The following is a 22,742-nucleotide window of genomic DNA, read 5'->3' as shown; positions in this document are numbered from 1 at the left end:
TAGTTATTCAGCACTACAATTCATCAATTTCCATAGTTAGCCTGATGATGCCATTCTCTTCCTCTTTACTTTTCAAGTAAAATCCATTTTAATGTTATCCTTTCTTTGTTTTGTATTTCTCAGATTCATACAAACTTTCAAAGTACTCATGAACTTTCAAATTACTCTCATTTCTTCTAAAAGAATGCTTAGCTTTGCTTGAAAGCTAATTTTAGGAAGAGACTGTAAGGTTATGTAAGGGATTTTAAGGAACAGAAAGAATATCTCAGAATTAGTGATCCAAATACAAATTTTATTCAGACTACATGGATGTACTCATATAATCAAAAAAGAAGATGTGCATTCTGTTTCACTGACATCTACTAGGTCTTCCACTTTGCCTGACACAGAAATGAAAATATATACTTAATTTCTCCCAGAAGGTCAGTTCTTCCACATAAAACCCCCAAAAACAGATGACTTGAAGTCACTAATGGTTCTAAATTTGGGGTTAAATTATACAAAGTTAAAATATATATATATATGCAAAGTAATCTGGCTATGCTATTCTAAGGTAAATAAGGCCCAGCCATCTTTGAAGAGTCATGAGTAGGTTAGATTAAGTTTAAAACAGGGAGTGATAAATTTCCACTGGAAGGGAAGGACTTCACTCATGGATATTCATATGTTGCACTTCTCAAAATAAAGTCTTTAAATAATTGGAGGAAATACTCAATTTTAGTTGGAGGTTAGTAAAAATAAAGATATAATTTTTGGCCATACACATCCCCTTGAATTCTATCCACAAATCTCTTCCAAGACTCTGTAAACAATGTTAAAAGCCTCTGCTCTGACTTTCTATCTGCATGCCCTTCCTGAGCTTAAGGGACCTGTTCTAACCAGCTGGCAGTGATTCCTATATTGCTTCATTTTATATATATGATGTTCCAGATTATTTATCACTTATGAATTTTTGTAGGAAAATATGGTGGTATTCAAATGGTCATTTTTTGATATGTGATATGAGAAGTAGTCAATCTTGCCATGCAGAAAGGCAACACTTTTAAATGTTTTCATTTTTCAATTCAAACCATTGACCAGAAACAATCACCCAACCATCTCAGCAACCACCTAATTGCCACAATTTTTCCATTTTGCATACAATTAAATCATGAGAGATCTTGTTAAATCTCTTAAATTTTCTTATCTATAGCATTCCACTGATGTAACAGTCTTACCCCACACACAGAGAAAAAAAAAACAGAAACAAGATTCAAGATGAAAAAAAAAGGGGGGGAGCCTGTGGATAGCCAGGAAAGGATAGGAAAACAGTGATTAGAAGTCTGGCAAAGACTTGAATTTCCCAGAGTACAGTTGTACTAAACCTACTTGGGCCTGTGTTTCTAATGTAGGGCTGGAGCACCTATACCAAAATGGGTGGGCAGTACTATCCTATCCACACTGAGAGATCTGAACAATACTACTCCATAAGACCAAGCATTAAAGGATGGAAACCAAGGTCTTTTCCATGATTCTACCATAATTTTGTCATTGAGATCAACATCACCACCCAGAATTGGATATAAGTGGCTAAGATGAGGTCAATAGATGAGAAAGGGCTGACCAATACTTTTCTAGCTTTAAGTACAGGACATTAGAGAAGCTGTATGTTTGGAAAGAGGAGAGGAAAAAAAACTTCAATGGATAAGTCTTTAAATTCAAACTTTTACATCAAATAGACTTCAGCAAGATATTCCACAGGGATGGAAAAGGAAGTAGTGTCTCCCCACTAGTCTCCACACTACCCAACTCTCTGAAAAGAAAGTTTAAGGGAAGGCCAGTAGAATAGTCACAAAATACTGAACAATAAAACACAACATCAAAGTCTTTTCCTGCCCATTAGCCCAGTGAGAGACTATGAACTGCTAAATGCTTTGTACTTTTAACTAGTAAGGTAATAGCCAAGGGTAAGCAGTTTCTTTAAACTTTCAGAAAACCAAGTTCACTTTCCTTTTTTCCTAAAAAGAGGATTAAAAGGCAGGTCAAGATCTAACTACACAGTTCTTATCCATTTGTGTGAAAGTCTTTTCTCCCTCATCCTACTCCATTCAACATGTAGGGTGACTACAAAAGGAAACAATCCATTGCATGTATTTTGGAGAATCAGGAAGCATGAATGAAACTAGTATATTTGTCCTTGAGAGCCTGAGAACCAATCAGACTATGGCAAACAGAGACATGAACAGAGAAGCAGTAGTTCAGGGCAGAGTTTGGAATCCTTGACTATGTGTTGAGGTATAGCTTGACTAGTGAAAATGAGAAGAAATAGATAAAGAATTGATTGGGGGGGATGGTTAAAAATTAAGTAGTCTTCTACAGCTATAATTCAGAAAGCATTTGCAGGGCATCTATGTGTCTCAGTGGATAGAGATCCTGACCTGGAGAATGGAGGTCCTGGTTTCAAATCTGACCTCAGACATTTCCTAGCACATTCCTTAACCTCCCCTGCTTAGCCCTTATTGGTCTTCTGACTTGGAACCAATACATAGTATTGATTATAAGATGGAAGGTGAAGGATTAAAAAAAGAAGAAGAATTTATTAGGCACTTACTATGAACTAGGCATGTGCTAAGCCCTAGGAATAATTTAATACTGGCTACTGGCAAAGAAGTTGGTTCTTACCTCAAAAAACTCAACAGTCTAATAGAGAAAGACAAAAAACATAATGGGGAGCTGGAAAAATGGGAAGTAAAGGAGAGAAGTTATTCACAAAGGGAGGGGCAAAGCTACTGGTGAGGAGATAAAGCAGTCCTGAGAAGATTGGAAAAAGAAGCTAAAGTTTCCAGGCTGTACCACTGCCTGAGAGTAGAAAATGAAAGTCAGAATGAGAATGAGTAAGCAGGTACTTATTACAGAATCCCTTCCTCTATATGGATATCACTGTATGCACAAAGGTATATTTGGTGGCCTGCTTGCTAGTCCCTCTCTCCATCCTCATGCTCTAGAAATGGCACATACAATACAGTCTGAACAATGATGATACATGAAAAGATCAGATTCAGTCTACCACAATTTGTCTTATTCACAGACAGCTTAGGGATTTATGTTTCAGAAAGAGATTGACCAGGAGAAATACTGAGCAGCCTAACAGTTACCAAAGAGCATTGATGAAATAATATCATTCTAAATAGAGATTGCTGATGACCTGGCACAAGGTTCTAAGCTCACTCCTGTCCTATTCAATATTTTTATAGATGACCTGAATGAAGACAAAGAAAGAAGGGTTATCAAATGTATAGAATGCAAAAAAAAAAAAATAGGATAACGAACATACTGAACAACAGAATTAGGATACCAAAAGTGTCCTCCAAAACCAATCAGAATATAGTTTTACTTATTAAATTTCAAGTTATACCAATGTTTTTTTTAATAGCTATTATAGGAGAGGACATCTTGGATTAATAGTAGTTCACATGAAAAAGATTTTGTTTAGCAAGAGAATCATCAGTCAATAATTTGAGATAATTTTTAAGTAATCTTAGACTACTAGGTGATGGTGTGATAGAGCACTGGACCTAGAGTCAGGATAGACCTAAATTCAAATCTAACCTCAGGGACTAGCTATGGGACCCTAGGCAAGTCATTTAACTTCTATCTCAGTTTGAAGAAACAGATTAATATCATGGGACCTTGCCCTCCAGATTAATCCCTAATGGGCCCCTAGTCCCAAGAACTAAGGTTGACATGTCCTTAGTTATGTGGTTTCACAAGGATATGTTATCCCAGGTTTTCACAAGGATATGTTATCCCAAGTTTTCACAAGGATATGTTATCCCAAGTTTTCACAAGGATATGTTATCCCAGGTTTCACAAAGATATATTATCTCAGGATTCACTGACCTAACCTCGGTCACCATGACCATATGTTAAACATCTGGGTACCAAAGACTATGAGTGATGTGTCTTCCCTTTTGGCACCTGGGTTTCAGGACCCCAGCCCCAGGAGTTCCTGTTCACTCCCCCCACCCCAGGAATTTCTCTGTACTCCCCCTAACCTAAAAGTGTATAAAAAGCCTGCAAATCACAGACTCAGGGCCAGCACTTTTGGTGCTGAGCCCCAAGCTATAGTTTGGTTAATAAAGTACCTCTTGTGTTAATAAAGCAACTAATAAAGTTGCATTACCATGTGTGTATCCTCCTTGGAATCAGAGCCAGAACCAGACATTACAAGTTTCCTCATCTGCCAAATGGGAATAATAGCACCTCTCCCCCAAAGCTGTTGTAAAGGTCAAATGAGATAATATTTGTAAAGCTTATATAAATTCTAGACTGCATTAGTATTTCATTATTACATTAAATACTGAATTTTCAGGGCACCATGAGAAAAAAACTGGTAACAGCATGTACCAGTTATATCAAATCACTACTTCGACCTTGATTACCACCTCCCCTCAGATCCTGATCCATGGGAATAGCAGTGTTCCTCAAAACATCAAACTTGCTTCCAGCCTATCACTGAGAGGACCCAAAAACCATAGGAAGTCATCTTGGTGCTCATAGCCATCATCTTCAGAATAAGAAAAAAAAAACTCCTGGGGAAACTGCTTCTACAGGTCTAATAGTCACATCTCTTGAAGATCCAGAAAAGAAAGTTCTTGCCACCAAGTCCTTAGCACTGCCAAATGGTTCCACATCAGATTCTGATATGATTTTATCAGCAGAAATGACATTAAAGAGGCATTACCATCTGCTTTGCAACAGCACCTTAAAAACCATGGAACCTTTCCAGCTGGACTGACAGCTAAATCTTCCATCTATGTTGTTTCCCCTACTAGAATATGAACCTCTTCAGAGAACAGATTATCTCACCTCTCTATTTGAACACCTAGCATTTAGCACAGTGATTTGCACATAGTAGGTGCTTATAAATCCTTCTTTCATTCATTCATGAATAGAAACAGATTATCTAGAACCAGGGATAGGGACTGAACCTGTGATTTCATAAGGAAGTCCTAGATGAAGAAATTGCCTATACTAATAGAAGCAACCTTCTCTATAATGCAAAAGCACGGAGAGTTGTCTAAACTATTGCAAGGCAATGACTTTGCTTGGCATCACCATTATGTGTCAGGGGAAGAACTTGAACCCAAATCTTCCTGACCCAAAGATTAGCTTAAAAAAAAACCCTTACTATTTGTCTTAGTAACAACTCTAAGACATAAGGGCAAAGGCTAGGCCAACACTGTTAAGGGACTTTCAGGGTCACACAATAAGGAAGTATCTGAGGCCCAACTTCAGGCATGATATTCTATCTACTGTGCCACTTAGCTGCCCCAAGGCCAACTAAATATCTATCATGCCACACCCTCCTCAGTCTAGGATGGAGAAGATGTTCTCCTTTGCTGACAAGATCACATCTAGAGAACCATTGTTCATTTCTTGGCACCAGATTTTAAGAGTCACTTGACAAATATTCCATGGTAATAAAAATTCCAAGGGAACTCAGAATCATGCCTCACAAGAATCAGTTGAAAAAAAATGGGGATGTTTAGCCCATGGATGCTGTGAAAAACAGCTGGCTTCAAGTATTTGAATGGTTGGCATATGGAACAAATTTATTCTGTGTCACTCTCAAGAAAGAAAGTAGGAGAACTGGGTGAAAATTTTGGGGTTTTTTTATGCCACCTCTAATCTATAATACTACCATATCAGCCTGAGATGCTAGGATAATACATAATAAGAATCAATGGTATCACACAGTAGTAAAATCTAGGATGCATTCTTAACCTATATAAAAAAAATTGGCCAAAACAAGGGAGGTTTATTGTTGTGTTATACTGCACCCTACATAACACATCTGAAATATTCATTTTAAAAGCTATATTGACAAAGTATTGTGTACACCAAATAGAACTAGGATGGTATGAGTATTCAAAAACATGCCTTATGAGAACCAATTTTAGTAACTTGAAATGTCTAGCCTAAAGGAGGAAATATTTAAGAAAGTTGTAATAACTCTCTTCAACTATCTGAAGCATTGCTCTAAACCTAGATTAGGATTATTTTTGGTTATTATTTTGTGCTCTATAATTTGTCAGTTCTATACACTGAAACTTGCTTTATTTTATCTTTTTCCCTTAGCCCATAGATGAGTACTTTGGAAAAAATACAACCTTTGCCTCTGCTGAACAAATAGGAAGAAGGGGTTTGGCTATACCTACATAAAGGAATCTGGAGAAACTGGAACGTGACAGAAGGCAAGCAAAGACTGGTAATAGCAGAAAAAAGAGAGAAAAGCTGACTGCTTTCAAAAGCTATCCAACAGGTACAGTCACATTAACCCAGATGCATAGGCATATTTTAAAATAATTCTTTAAAATAGTATAATATGGACATTTATATCTTTCACACTCTAAATTCATTTTACAAGCCTTTGATCAAAAGACAAAGATCCCTATCATTTTAGGATTTGCCTTATTTTGGCTCTAAGGAGAACATCTCCTTATACTCTACCTTTTCATGATCTTTTTTTAAAATATCAATTAACAGGTATTTATTCAATCAATCAAAATGTATTGACCATGACTAGGGCATTCTGCTTACACTAGGAATATAAATACAAAAAGATGAGAGCCCACCTCTCAAAGAGCATATTTTCTACAATAGCTGATAAAGCCATATTTGTTGTTGCTTATATCAAATAATTTCAAATAATTTTATATACATATACATATGTATATGGGTGATCATTTTTTGTAGGAGAGACTTTAAAACTATATGTTAATGTTCCTTTTCATGGTCTTAACCCAATATATTTATTTCTGCTACTTGCTACCTGTGTTGCTTGGACAAATCAGTATTTCTCAAAGGATAAAGTTCTTTACCTGTAAAATGAAGGAGTTGAATGAGTTGATCACCTACCCTCTGATTCCTTCCAGCAGGAAAGTTATAATACTGTTTCCATTATGTAGTAATTATCATTTCTGTAGAAATCCATTCATCTCTTAAATGTTCCATTATTAAATTTCCTATAATCTATATTGAGAGGTCTAAATAAGCAAGAAGATCTGAAGAAAATGGAGAGCCCTGGAGACCAGGCACTGTATCTTGAAGGAAGGGCCACCACCTTCAGTTTGCACATACATCAGAATTTACATACATTCTTTTGTTAGATCCTCACAACAATCCTGTAAGATAGGAAACCTTTTTAATCCAAATTTTACAAATGAGTAAAATGAAGCTCAATGAGATTAAGCCCAAAGTCACACAGAACTTGAGCCCAATTCAGCCTTTAGCACTCCTCAAATTAATAAAAATAAATATGAATCTAAGCCAGGTTTGAAGACTTTCCCATTTGCATTTCTGCCTACTAACAAAACAAATCGTGTATATATACCTTATGTATATATACATATACTCATATGTACCTACATGTTTCAAAAGATCAATTCATATATAATTTAGTCAGTCTGGGTTCTAGCTCTACTACCTCCCTTTTCACAGGTAAAGAAACTAAGGTCCAGTGACTTGCACAAGGTCACATAGGTAGTAAGTGGCAGAGTCAGGATGAACCCAGAGTTTTTGTCGTTAAATTCAGTGCTCTTTCCATGACGCCTAGCTGCCACTACAGAGAGCTCATATTCTGGGAGAGATAGATTATTACTAAAGCCTCAGTGAATCTTAATTACAGGGTTCGCTCCACCCCTTGCCCTTGACCTGAAAATGTTTCTGGTTCAGAAAGGCCCTGCACATTCCGTTAGCAGGGCTAGGAAGATCTTCACCCCCCCCCCCCCCCCCGTGTCCACCTCCTCAGTCTCCCTCTAACCAAACTGAGGTAGAGCAGGGCAGCAGATGGAGAAAGAGAAAAGGAGAGCGGGGTGAGGGAGGAGCCTCCGGGGCGGTGAGCCAGCTGCCACTGTTCAGTGTCTCCTGGCACAGAACTGATTCTGTTGGCGGCAAACAGCACCAAGCCCAATCTCCAGGGCGGGCAGGTGCAGAGAAAGAAGAGGGAGGGGAGAACGACAGTGAAGTCGCGTCAGGCGCGTGGGTGTGCGCCCAGGAAGAGAAGAGGTTTGGGAATCACAACAACCCCGCAAAAAGGAGTCGTGCCGCCGCTGCCGGCCAGGCCATGCTGCCTCGGGCGGCTGTTCCACGGGCCGGGGTGGTGGCTTGGGCCGCGGTGCAGAAGAGCCCCTCAGGTGCGGTCCACTGAACCTGGAGCGAACTGGCTGTAGGGAAGAGAGCCTGGAGAGCAAGGGGTACAGCATTTCGCTTGCATCCTCGCTGCCTGCTTTCCCCTTCTCCTTCGTCTCCATACACCTTTGCTCCTCTTAGGTTCTTTCCCGAGAGACCCAGGAGGCTTCGCTCGCAGCCTCCTTGCTTCTCCCATCCCCCCGGCCTGCAGCCATGGCCTGGACGCTCCAGGGCAGCAGGACGCGGGGCCAGCAGGTGCGGTTGCTGGGGCTACCCCTGTTGCTCGGTGTGTGGCTCCTGGGCCAAGCAGCCGACGGACAGCGCTCCGCGCCGCTAGCCGAGCTGCGCTCGTCCATCTCGGGCGTGGAGGAGCTCCTGGAGGAGTTCCGCAAGCAGCTGCAGCAGGAGCCGCCGGGACGGGAGACGGAGGAAAGCGACGACAACCGCGAGCTGCCGCAGCGTCGTGCGGGGTCGGAAGCCGGCTGTCCTGGCGGCGGCTACACTGTCAAGCCTGACTCCATCATCCGCACCAAGGACTCGCTTGGCGCAGGGGCCACCTTCCTGACGGCGCCCGCCGCAGTACGGGACTGGCAACAATGCGTGGCTGCCTGCTGTGCCGAGCCCCTCTGCACTGTGGCGGTGGTGGAGCTGCCCCAGCTCCAGGCCTCCAGCGACCTCAACTGCTACCTTTTCAACTGTACCTACCGGGGTCGCAACGTCTGCAAATTCTCGATGCACCAAGGCTATAACAGCTACAGCCTGAGCCTGGCCGCCGAGAACCACCGCAACACCACCTCCCGCCCTGGTGGGCCCCCAGGAGGGGGCAGAGGCAGACCAGCTGCTCCAATCGGGCCCCGGAAAAAAACGCTGCAAAGCTCGACTCTAGCTGCAGAAGCCGCCTCCGCGGCCTCATCTCCACCCCAAGGTAAGGGCACCTCTGCAAAGAGCCTCGGGCATTTCGTTCTCTCCCTTCCACCAGCCATCACTTCTCCGTTATCTGTAGTGGGGTTAGAGGACACAGCTTGATACTTTTTCCGCTAGCCTCATCAGTTGTTTCCTTTAGCTTCTAGTACCGGGAGTCTCTTACTGACTTTCAAAGTAAGAAAGAGGCGGAATGGCCGTAGGGATACATTGCCAGCTCAGAAAGTGAACTGAGGTGTGTTTTGTTTTTTGTTTTGTTTTCCATTAGGCTCCCTCTACGTGATTAATAGTTGGCCATTCAGGGAGAAGTTCGAGGATTTTCCATCATTACTGTGGTTTCAGTGAGACCCTGAGTGGAAACTGGCAAATAGCAAACCAGCACTCCTGCATGGTCCTGAGTTTTGATGTGAAAGATTCAGGAGAGTTTAAAGAATGCAATTCGATTTAAAAGTGAAGCAGAGAAACGCCGGACTTAAAAACACACTTACAAAACTGCTTTTATACTGAATGGTGCCTGTATGTTGGATAGGATATGGGTGGAATCGTAGCAAATGCAAATGTAACTGAGCTGTCTTATATGATTACACCATTGCCTTTAAAATATGGCTCTCTTGATTCCACCTGTAATTGCTTCCACCAGGGAAGGAAAACGTGGACCTTATTTTGGAAATGGCCCTCCAGCTGTTATTCTTTTGATGAAGTGAAAGGACAGGACTTCAGGAAATAACAGTAGGAAATCACATGCCAGTTCTTAAAAAAAAAAAAAAAAACAGGGGGCAGCTGGATGGCTCAGGGGATTGAGAGCCAAACCTAGAGATGGGAAGTCCTGGGTTGGAATGTGACCTCAGATACTTCCCAGCTGTGTGGGCAAGTCACTTGACCCCCATTGCCTAGCCTTTACCACTCTTCTGCCTTGGAACCAATACATAGTATTAATTCCAAGAAGGAAGGTAAGGGTTTTTATAAACACACACACACACACAAAACCAACATACCTTTAAATTTACTACTAAATCTGTGGTTTTATTTCATGCACACTTTTAGCGTTTTCATTTTAGCTGTGATTAAGCATTAAGACACATGCATGGGACTGTGCTGGAAGAAAAAATATTAGGAAGGGAATAAACCCATGACAATATTTTTACAAAAATATGTTGTGTGAGTGGGTTGAATAAGAGTTTCTTCTTGCTGGGCCTCACACAAATCACAAAACAGAAGGCAACTCAGGAAAATCCACTGAGAAGGGAAATGAAGACAGAAAAGAACAATACTTTAAACAGAAATGGATCAGACTTTCATCCCAGTCTTGATAGTTTAAGGAGGAAGGGAAATAAATCATAACTTAGGAGGACCAATCACAATTTCACAGGATCATAGATCTGGAAGTATAAAGGACCCAAGGGGAAATCTAATCCAACCACCTCATTTTAAAGTTAAAGAAAGCCCAGAGATTCACTTGCCCAAAGTCACCCAGACAGCATGTGAACCTAGGTTATTACACCCCCAACACCAATGTTCAAGTCTCTGTGCCTAGCCGCTTGCTGTCTTGTTGCTGGAAGGCACCTTGAGAAGTCACCTAGCCCATCCCTCTGAATTTAAACATAAAACCTTTCTTTGCAGATAAGACTATTCTTCATTTCTGATAAATGCCATTCTATACTGTCCCTCTTTTATAGTGTTCTTCATTTTGTTTATTTCATAATATTCTTCTCTCGGGAATAGTTAGTAAATGATCTCATCTACTTAAATACTTGTGCTCATACTTCTTATCTATAGTCTAGTCTCATTTCAATCAACAAATGTATAGGGAGTTCTCCTAGGACTTAACTTTGTTTTATAATCCATTCATGTTCATTTTTTACTCTTTTATGAAGTCTCACAGTTTTGCTTTTGGTTTGGGGTCTTAGAATCACATGGACTTAAGGGTTTAACAGTTCCTAGTGTTAGCCACGATTCCAATGTCATATGCCCATTTTGGCATCTTATTGTCATGCTTGATTTTTCCTAACTATACAATTGAGTTGTAACTTTAAACATCCTTCTCAAAAGCCAATTTGATTTTACTAAATTTACTAAAGCACAGTCTGACTATATCACTCCCCCACTCAAGTAATTTCAGTGACTCACTCTCACCAAGAGGGTAAAATGCAAACTCCTCTGTTTGGCATTTAAAGTCTTTTACCATATGGTTCCTGTAGGGCAGCTAGATAGCACAGTGCATAGAGTGTGGGACCTAAAGTCAGGAAGACATCTTCCTGGATTCAAATCTGCTCTCAGAAACTAGCTGTATGACCATGGGCAAGTCACTTTACCTGATCAGTTTCCTCAACTATCAAATGAGCTGGAGAAGGAAATGGCAAATCATTCTAGTATCTTTGCCAAGAAAACCCAAATGGAATCAGAAAGAGTCAGGCACAATTGAACAACCAAATGGCTCCAGCCCCCCTTTCCACACTTCTTACATATCACTCTCCTTCCTGAACTGTGTGTTCCAGGCAAAGTGGCCAGCTTGCTATTTCCTATATATATCATTCCAACTCTCTCCTCTGCATTTTTAAACAAGCTTTTCTCTCATGCCTGGAATGCATGACCTTCTCATCTCTGTTTCACAGAATCTCTCCCTACCTTCAAGCTCAGTTCACATGCCACTTCCTACAGGAAGCCTATCTTGAATCCAACTCACCCACCCTGTTGCTAATACTCTTCTTTCAGGAATTACTATACATACATACACCCACATACCTGTGTATGTGTATATAAAACCCTTACCTTCTGTCTTAGACTTGATACTAAATAGTGATTCTAAAGCAGAAGAGAGTGGTAAGGACTAGGCACTTGGGGTTAAATGACTTGCCCAGGGTTACATAGCTAGGAAGTGTCCAAAGTCAGATTTGAACCCTGTACCTCCCATCTCTGGGCCTGGTTCTCTATCCACTTAGCCACCTAGCTGCCCCCTTACTTTATATTTTGCATTAAATGTTTTGCTCCATATCCCCTTCCTATATCTTGCACTTATGCTGCTTAATTTTCTTTCCCTAATATCCTATACTGTACTTATCTCCTTTGGGCTTTTTTCCATTTGTTTTATTTATGAGGACTTCTAATTTTTTCTTGGGATGCTAGTTGGCCTTTCTTTTCTGAACTCTTGTATCTTTATAATTTTTCTCCAAGGTTGCCTTCTTGCTTTAGTTACTTAACTAATCCTTTCCTTTGGTAAACATTTGTAAATATCAAAAAACTTACATTCTATGTTGTGCACATTGACCTTATGTAAATCCCTTAATCTCTCTGAGTCTGTTTTTTTCATCTAAAAAATGAAGGGATGGGATTTGACTGCTATAGCTCTAAATCTTAAGAACATGGTCTGTAGGTCCATTAATGACTTGCTACTCTAACTGACATCATGGTAACTGCCACTAGACTGGTTTGCCTTTGCAGCTTTGCTAAATTGCCCACAGCTTTAGTATACCCAGATTATGTTAATCTTCTACCAAAAGGTCATTTTTCTTTTTCTCTTTAGAGATTCATTCTGGCTAATCTTTCTTTTTATTTTTTTAGCTGTGATATAAGCATATTTATCTTTAATATATAAAACCTTCAAATATTAGAGCAAGAAGGATTCCTAAAGATCACCTAATTCTACTTTCTCATTTTACATATTAATAATTTTAAGCAAAGAAGGGTTAAGGCTACTTTCCCAGGGCCTCACAGTTAGTGACAGAATAGGGGCTGGAATCCAAATCCCCAAGTTTCTAGTCCATTATGGCATTACTACACTAAATTACCTGTCTTTTGAAAGCTTTCCATTTCTCCTAAATAATCTGTACACCTCCAGTCAGAGAATATCATCACATCTCAAAGAGATCAACTCTGGTAGAGCTATCATCTTCCACAGCACATACAGACCAATTTACAAACACTTGACTTTATCTATGATCCCTGCTAGAGCCCTCATTCAGAACATCTGAGGAATGAGTAACTAGAGAGGTGTCATTTCTCATGCAGATGTACAGATATAGAGAAATACCTTCCAGGTCAGGAAGGAAATAACCAAAAATTACTTTCTGAGATAAAGGAGGATACAGAGCTAGAAACTGACAAGCCTCAGGTTTCTAAGGTATAAATAATCTCCTTTCAATTTTTTGAACATAACTGATTACAAACTACTCTTTATGTTTGTGATTATAATTCTAGGGTGGAGGCAGTGAAATAGAGAGATTTTTCCTTCTGGGAGAAGAGTATAGATACCATATGTAAAACTTTCTTTTCTGAAAAGGAATAATTTTAAGTTCATGGGAATCCAGCCTCAGGAATATAAAAAGCATTAAAAATTTTAGGGGATGGCATTGAATCTACAGAACTAAAACACAATAAGAAGGATCTAGTTTCAAATTGCTTACCATCTCTGAGAGTGGGGAGAGAGACCACTTAGATCTTACAGTTCTAGAAAATGTATGTTGAAAAAAAATTTTATATATAATTGGGAAAATAAAATATGTTTGAAAATCAATAAAAGGAAGGAAGGAAGGAAGGAAGGAAGGAAGGAAGGAAGGAAGGAAGGAAGGAAGGAAGGAAGGAAGGAAGGAAGGAAGGAAGGAAGGAAGGAAGGAAGGAAGGAAGGAAGGAAGGAAGGAAAGGACGGAGGGAGGGAGGGAGGGAGGGAGGGAAGGAGGAAGGAAAGAAAGAAAGAAAGAAAGAAAGAAAGAAAGAAAGAAAGAAAGAAAGAAAGAAAGAAAGAAAGAAAGAAAGAAAGAAAGAAAGAAAGAAAGAAAGAAAGAAAGAAAGAAAGAAAGAAAGAAAGAAAGAAAGAAAGGAGGGAGGGAGGGAGGGAGGGAGGGAGGGAGGGAGGGAGGGAGGGAGGGAGGGAGGGAGGGAGGGAGGGAAGGAAGGAAGGAAGGAAGGAAGGAAGGAAGGAAGGAAGGAAGGAAGGAAGGAAGGAAGGAAGGAAGGAAGGAAGGAAGGAAGGAAGGAAGGAAGGAAGGAAGGAAGGAAGGAAGGAAGGAAGGAAGGAAGGAAGATCTAGTTCTTAAAAGGGAATAGAGAGCTGGGCCTGAAATCAGGAAAACTCATCTTCCTGAGTTCAAATCTAGTCTCAGATATTTGCTAGCTATATGACCCTGAGCAAACCATTTAACCCTATTTACTTCAATTTCCTCTGGAAAACAAACTGGAGAAAGAAATGACAAACCAGTATCTTTGCTAAGAAAACCCCAAAGAGGGTCATAAGGAGTCAGACATGACTGAAATGCTGAATAACAACAAATGGAAGTCAAGGTCATATACATAGTACATATATACATTTTCACTGAAGTTGGTGGTTGAGAATGAACTCCTCCTATAAATTGTTAAAATTTTGTGAAACTTTGTTTCAGTCTCTTTTTTGTTTGTTATTGTATACAAAGGAAAGAGCATTGGATCTGAAGTCAGAGAATCTAAATTCAAATTCCAACCTATTATCTATTATCTGTGTGATCATAGGCAAGCCACTTAACTTATTTGAGTCTCTCTTCATCTATAAAATGATTAGGTTAGAAGAGAGAGAGAGAGAGAGAGAGAGAGAGAGAGAGAGAGAGAGAGAGAGAGAGAGAGAGAGAGAGAGAGAGAGAGAGAGAGAGAGAGAGAGAGAGAGAGAGAGCCTGAGAGAGCCTCTAAGGTCCCCTTCAGCTCCAAATCTTTGATCCCATGATTCTGCCTCATAATTTGGAAGTTAAGAATTCTAATATCTTAATTTATTTATTTCCTCTAACACATATTGGTTTCTTCATGATACTGAACAAGTCACTTAATAAATTAGTGTCTATAAGCTTTAGAATAGACTGATTTGCATTGGCAGAGGAGGCTTTCTCAAGAGAAACTCCCTATTCCAATAAAATCACAAGTTGTCTTTTTTTTTTTAAGTTTCCTGGTAGTAACTAGTTTAAAAATCCAAGGAAATGGTCTTCCTTGTTTATTTGAGAGATAGCTAGGTAGCCAAGAAACTCTTCATTCCCACTTTGTCCCTTTCACCTTGGAGAACTAGGCAAAAGGAACACAAGATCAGAAAAGGAATGATGATACTGTTAGTAAAGTGAGAGCAAACAAGACAATACCTATAATTCACAGAAAGAGGGATTACAGAGAGCAGACTATGATTGAGGAGTGTTTTAGCCTTACAACATAAATGCAAGGGATAGAGAGCTGTTATTCTTATTCAGCAGAAAAACTACCCTGTTTGATCTCAACCCTCCCTATCCCTTTGCCAGCAAAATGGGGGGAATATGTTCCTAGGATTCCTACTTACAACCCGGAATGTGTCTTTCCATAGAAACAATATGGTTGTCAAGTATCTTTGAACAAGCACTACTAATATAGAGATATAGTTTATTTTATTTAAATCCTTACCCACTATCTTAAATCAATACAAATTTAGTTTCAAGTGTGAGATTTAAAATGGTTGAGGTCTTAAACTGTAGTGATTAAAATAGTGGAAGATATAAATTGTGATAGATATAAGAGAGGGTGAGTAAATTTGACTACAGAAATATGTTTCGCTATAGTGTCTTGGGTTTTAAAATCAAATATAAGGTGGTCGCCAGGGAAATATTCCCAATTATTCAAATACCCAAGTCATTTGGGTTTTATAGAGATTTTAATTAACAATACAATGAGTAATCAAAGAAAGAGAGAGTAAGAAAGGAATAAGTATGAAGGGCCTCAAGCCAATATGGCCTAGACCTGAGTCTTAAAAGAGCAATCAGTCAGTTTTTTATAACTCACCATAAGATCTGTCTAAGTAAGGATTTCTAATGACACCAGGCCAGCAGCATCTCAGCTGTTTTCACCAGCTCCCTCCTCCATCTGAATGTTTCAGAATCAGTCTCCTCAGAATGAGTCTCTCCAATCTGAATGTTTCAGAATGACTTCCCAGCTCTTACCTGAGCTCTTATTTTTAAGGGCAAAATCTTCTCTGTCACCTCCCCTAAGTCCTTACATCTATCAATCACTGTAGATGTTTCTAAAGGACCGCCCATTTTGAATTCACAGCTGAGTAGTTTTAATCTCTTTAGTAAGTCAGGAAAAAAATGCTGCTGTGTCGACAAATTTCATTAGAAAAAAACTCTGAATAAGTTATCACCCTTTTAGGTTTAAGTAGTTTACAAGTTGCCCCACCTTTATAGGTACTTAGTATCCCATTATATCAATTCTAAAACAGTCATGACTCAAAGAACTTCCTGTCCCTTCCATAAGCATGGATCAAAGCACTTTCATTGTTCTCAAGCAATTTTCTGTCCTAAAGCAGTCTTAAGTAGGGTGGAGCAGGGACACTCCCATAGTTAGGAGCCCCCACACTCAAGTAGAGTTCTCACCATCTGCTAGGGAACTTTTCATAAGTCTGAGAAATTTTGAGGTTTACACAGCACAGAACAGAGGTAAGGCCTAGGCAAGTAGGGTTAAGTGATTTGCCCAGGTCACCTAGCAAGGAAGTTTATGAGGCCATATTTTAACTTAGGACCTTCTGTCTCCTGGCCTGGCACTCTATTCACTGAGCAACCTAGATCCCTGTCTCACATCCCCAGAGATAGAATTTAAATGGGCCTTTGTGGGCCAGTCTGAAAACCAAGACAACACTTAAAACATTGTGACCAGAACCCAATTTTCCTATGAAATAATCTTCTGTTGTTCAGTGAGTGTCATCAGGATGTTGTATCTCCACTCCTCCTTGGGCTTTATTTGATATCTTTTTTACTTCTTCCTAGAAGTTTTCCTTTTTTCAATAACTTTGTGCATTATTCATCCCTAATTTGTCCTATTCTCATCCACCCTATTTTAAAATTAGTTATTTTCATCTTTTTTAATGGAAAGAAAAGAACAGAATCAGACAAGTAAACAACCTTGAAAGCTACAAGATGATCTTATTATATACTTAAAAAGAAAAGCCATCTGTAGAGAATAGAGACCTGCAGTTTCCTGTTTCATATTTTCCTGTTCTTCCATGTATTTGCAAATGCCAATTCTGTTTGGTGCTTATTAAATTCAGGATGAAAACAAAAATTAATAAAAATAAAAACTAGTTAGCCTTATGTTAAAGACATTCTTTTCTGATCAAATAAACTTTATCTCTTTTTATCAGTCTCTCCTTCCAGAGACCAATAGACATATGTAAAAACAGTTCTTGATCCTTACAAAGGCCCTTTTCTCTAGGGCCAGGGGTTTTTTACCTTTTATTTTTTTTTTATCATGGAACCTCTTGACAGCCTGATGAAACCTATGCACTCCTCAAAATGATTTTAAATGCATAAAATGAAATTTAGAGGATTGCAAAGGAAACAAATTATATTAATATACAGTTATCCAAAAGAATTACATTCCTGGGGGCAACTAGGTTGCTCCTAGAGCTAGGGCTGAAGTCAGGAGAAACTGGGTTCAGATCTGGCCTCAGACACTTCGTAGCTGTGTGACCATGGGCAAGTCACTTAACCCCACCTGCTTAGTCCTTGTTTTTCTCTCTTAAAGAAGTTACAAAGACAAAAAGTAAAGGTTTAAAGGGGGGGAAATGTTCATAGACTGCCTGAAATCTTTCCATATCCCTTTTTGTGATTGGTAGACACCAGGTTAAAAATACTTGCTCTAATCTAACTTCCCTTGCCTCTTTAGTCCTATGGCACCCTTTTTTCTTCTTAGCATCCTGTCAGATGTGCCTACCTAAATAAGTAACATGGGACAGGGCATTAAACCATATGTATAGTAGATATATTATAGATACATCAAGTAATAGCTATTTGTTATATTAATCACTTAACATGCAAGTTTTGTTTTTGTGTATTAGTTATTTATAATTGACACATTGGATTAAAAATATGAAAAGACTTAACTGACCCTAAAAAAATAAGAAGGGAACAAAAAGGAGAGGGCAGAAAGGGAAGCTTATTAAGAGTGGGGATTAGGGGAACTGATTTAAAGCAAACCTCTGGTTTAAAAGGATATAGCAAGGGGGCAGCTGGGTAGCTCAGTGGATTAAGAACCAGGCCTGGAGATGGGAGGTCCTAGGTTCAAATCTGGCCTCAGCCACTTCCTAGCTGTGTGACCCTGGGCAAGTCACTTGACCCCCATTGCCTAGCCCTTACCACTCTTCTGCCTTGGAGCCAATACACAGTATTGACTCCAAGACAGAAGGTAAGGGTTTAAAAAAAAAAGGATATAGCAAAAGAAGAAAGGACAGAACTAGGAGAGGATATCAAAATGCTGGGGAATACACAAGTGGAAATCATATCTTTGAGTGTGAATGGGATGAACTCACCCATAAAACCTAGACAAGTAGGAGAGTGGATTAGAATCCAAAATCCTACCATATGTTGTCTACAAGAAACACACATGAGGCAGGTAGATACTCACAAGGTCAGAATTAAAGGTTGGAGCAAGACCTCTTGGGACTCAACTGATAGAAAGAAGGCAGGAGTTGCAATCATGATACCTGATAAAGTGAAGGTAAAAATAGATCAGATTAAAAGAGATAGAGCAGGTAACTACATCATGATAAAAGGCAGTATAGACAATGAGGAAATATCAGTAATCAACATGTATGCACCAAATGACATAGCATCCAAATTTCTAAAGGAGAAACTAATGTTTTTGAAGGAAGAAATAGATAGTAAAACTATACTAGTGGGAGACCTGAACTTACCACTATCAAATTTAGATAAATCAAATTTAAAAAAATAAATAAGAAAGAGATAAGAGATATAAATGAAATCTTAGAAAAATTAGAGTTAATAGATATATGGAGAAAAATAAATAGGGACAAAAAGGAATACACCTTCTTTTCAGCAGCACATGATACATTCACAAAGATTGACCATGTACTAGGGCATAAAAACATGGCAAACAAATGCAGAAAAGCAGAAATAATAAATGCAACCTTTTCAGATCATAATGCAATAAAAATAATAATCACTAAGAGTACATGGAGAGGCAAATCAAAAATTAATTGGAAATTAAATAATATGATTCTCCAAAATTGGTTAGAGAACAAATCATAGAAACAATTAATAATTTCATTGAAGAAAATTACAATGATGAGACATCCTTTCAAAATCTATGGGATGCAGCCAAAGAAGTACTCAGGCAGAAATTTATATCCTTGAGTTCATATATCAACAAATTAGGGAGGGCAGAGATCAATGAATTGGACATGCAAATCAAAAAACTTGAAAGCAAACAAATCAAAAATCCCCAGATGAAAACTAAATTAAAGATCCTAAAAATTAAGGGAGAAATTAATAAAATTGAAAGTGAAAGAACTATTGAACTAATAAATAAGACTAGAAGCTGGTATTTTGAAAAAACAAACAAAATAGACAAAGTACTGGTCAATCTAATAAAAAAAAATAAGAAGAAAACCAAATTAACATATGAAAAGGGAGACCTCACCTCCAATGAAGAGGAAATTAAGGCAATCATTAAAAACTATTTTGCCCAATTATATGGCAACAAATATGGCAATTTGGGTGATATGGATGAATATTTACAAAAATATAAATTGCCTAGATTAACAGAAGAAGAAATAGAATTCTTAAATAATCCCATATCAGAAAAAGAAATTGAACAAGCCATCCAAGAACTCCCTAAGAAAAAATCACTAGGGCCTGATGGATTCACAAGTGAATTCTATCAGACATTCAAAGAACAACTAATCCCAATATTATACAAACTATTTGGCAGAATAAGCAAAGAAGGTGTTCTACCAGATTCCTTTTATGGCACAAATATGATACTTGTTCCAAAGCCAGGCAGGTCAAAAACAGAGAAAGAAAACTATAGACCAATCTCCCTAATGAACATAGATGCAAAAATATTAAATAGAATACTAGCAAAGAGACTCCAGCAAGTCATCACGAGGGTTATTCATTATGATCAGGTTGGATTTATAACAAGAATGCAAGGATGGTTCAATATTAGGAAAATCATCCACATAATTGACTATATCAACACGCAAACCAACAAAAGTCACATGATTATCTCAATAGACACAGAAAAAGTCTTTGACATTCATTCATTCATTCCTATTGAAAACACTAGAAAATATAGGAATAGAAGATGTTTTCCTAAAAATAATAAACAGTATATATCTAAAACCATCAGCAAACATCATCTGCAATGGGGATAAACTAGAAGCCTTCCCAATAAGATCAGGAATGAAACAAGGATGCCCATTATCACCTCTATTATTTAACATTGTACTAGAAACACTAGCAGTAGCAATTAGAGAAGAAAAAGAAATTGAAGGTATTAAAATTGGCAATGAGGAGACCAAGCTATCATGCTTTGTGGATGATATGATGGTTACTTAAAGAATCCTAGAGAATCAACTAAAAAACTAGTGGAAATAATCAATATCTTTTGCAAAGTTGCAGGATACAAAATAAACCCACATAGGTCATCAGCATTTCTATATATCTCCAATACATCTCAACAGCAAGAAATAGAAAGAGAAATTCCATTTAAAATCACCCTAGACAATACAAAATACTTGGGAATCTATTTGCCGTGACAAACACAGGAACTATATGAACACAACCACAAAACACTCTCCACACAATTAAAACTAGATCTAAAAAATTGGAAAAAAAACATTAACTGCTCATGGATAGGATAAGCTAATAATAAAAATGACCATCCTACCCAAATTAATTTACTTATTTAGTGCCATATCCATCAAACTACCAAAAAACCTTTTTTTTTAATTGAATTAGAAAAAAACATAACAAAGTTCATTTGGAAGAACAAAAGATCAAGGATATCCAGGGAAATAATAGGGGAAAATGTGAAGGAAGGTGGCCTTGCAGTACCAGATCTCAAACTATACTATAAAGCAATGGTCATCAAAATAATATGGTACTGGCTAAGAGACAGAAAGGAGGATGAGTGGAATAGATTTGTGGTAAGTGACCTCAGCAAGACAGTCTATGATAAGCCCAAAGATCACAGCTTTTGGGACCAAAATCCACTATTGGATAAAAACTGCTGGGAAAATTGGAAGACAGTACAGGAGAGATTAGGTTTGGATCAACATCTCTCACCCTACACCAAGATAATCTCAGAATTGGTGAATGACTTGAACATAAAGAAGGAAACTATAAGTAAATTATGTGAACACAGAAGAGTATACAATTCAGATCTTTGGGAAAGATTTTTAAAACAAGCAAGAGTTAGAAAAAAATCACAAAATGTTAATTAAATTATTTTGAATACACAATATTAAAAAGGTTTTCTACAAACAAAACCAATGCAACCAAAATTAGAAGGGAAGTAACAAATTGGGAAACAATCTTCATAACAAAAACCTCTGACAAAGGTCTAATTACTCAAATTTATAAAGACCTAAATTAAGCCATTCTCCAATTGATAAATGGGCAAAGGACATGAATAGACAATTTTCAGTCAAAGAAATCAAAACTATTAATAAGCTCATGAAAAAGGTGTTCTAAATCTTTTATAATCAGAGAGATGCAAATCAAAACAACTCTAAGGTATCACCTCACACCTAGCAGATTGGCTAACATGACAGCAAAGGAAAGTAATGAATGCTGGAGAGCTTGTGGCAAAGTTGGGACATTAATGCGTTGCTGGTGGAGTTGTGAATTGATTCAACCATTCTGGAGGGCAATTTGGAACTATGCCTAAAGGGTGCTAAAAGACTGTCTGCCCTTTGATCCAGCCATAGCACTGCTGGGTTTGTGCCCCAAAGAGATAATAAGGAAAATACATGTACAAGAATATTCATAACTGCACTCTTTTTAGTGGCAAAAAAATTGGAAAATGAGGGGATGCTCTTCAATTGGGGAATGGTTGAACAAATTGTGGTATATGTTGGTGAAGGAATACTATTGTGCTCAACGAAATAATAAACTGAGGAATTCCATGGGAACTGGAACAACCTCCAGGAAGTGATGCAGAGCGAGAGGAGCAGAACCAGGAGAACATTGTACACAGAGACTGACACACTGTGGTACAATTGAATATAATGGACTTCTCTATTAATGGCAATGCAGTGATTCTGAACAACTCGCAGGGATCTATGAGAAAGAACATTATCCCCATTCAGAGGAACAACTGTGGGAGTAAAAACACCAAAGAGAAACACCAAAGAGAAACAACTGCTTGAACACAGGGATTGAGGGGGATATGACTGGGGATGTAGACTCTAAATGAACATCCTAGTACAAACACCAACAACATGGAAATGGGTTCTGATCAGGGACACATGTAATACTCAGTGGAATTGCATGTGGGCTCTGGGGGCGGAGGGGAGGGAGGGAAAGAATATGATTCTTGTAACCAAGGAATAATGTTCTAAATTGACTAAATTTTTTAAAATATATGAAAGGAATACACACCTTATCCTCTGGAAATTTATTCTATTTTTCTTCGTACCAATCATAACCACAGCTGTTCTAAACTTTTCATCTCTCTCAGTATATAGAAGAATTCCCTGAACAAAGGATGTGTTAATAAATGTTTTTTTTTCAGTTGAATCAATGAGATAGAAACACATTGTATATCTGGAGATAAAGCTCAAGGTCAAGAAATGTAGTCTTAAAAAATTTTTTTTTTATTTAATACATTGTGCCTTTCTAAAACATAGTCCTGACCATGTCACTCCCCAACTCAGA

The 22,742-nt window shown here is 38.4% G+C and overlaps 1 protein-coding gene across 2 annotated transcripts in view; it reads left to right on the top strand.

The window, feature by feature from the left end:
* The first annotated feature begins 276 nt into the window (after positions 1-276).
* LRP11 (LDL receptor related protein 11) overlaps positions 277-22,742 on the top strand; it is a 103,832-nt gene continuing 81,366 nt past the window's right edge. For both annotated transcript variants that reach the window (XM_007484711.3, XM_056818925.1), the window contains exon 1: positions 277-9,097. In XM_007484711.3, coding sequence (XP_007484773.1) covers positions 8,386-9,097 — 712 coding nt within the window. In that variant the 5' untranslated portion in view covers positions 277-8,385. The remainder of the gene's footprint in view (positions 9,098-22,742) is intronic.

Source organism: Monodelphis domestica, chromosome 2 (genome assembly GCF_027887165.1).
Source record: "Monodelphis domestica isolate mMonDom1 chromosome 2, mMonDom1.pri, whole genome shotgun sequence".
In the NCBI taxonomy this organism is placed as follows: Eukaryota; Metazoa; Chordata; class Mammalia; order Didelphimorphia; family Didelphidae; genus Monodelphis; species Monodelphis domestica.
The sequence above is the reverse complement of the archived record's forward strand: the minus strand, read 5'-3'. Positions and strand labels throughout refer to the sequence as shown.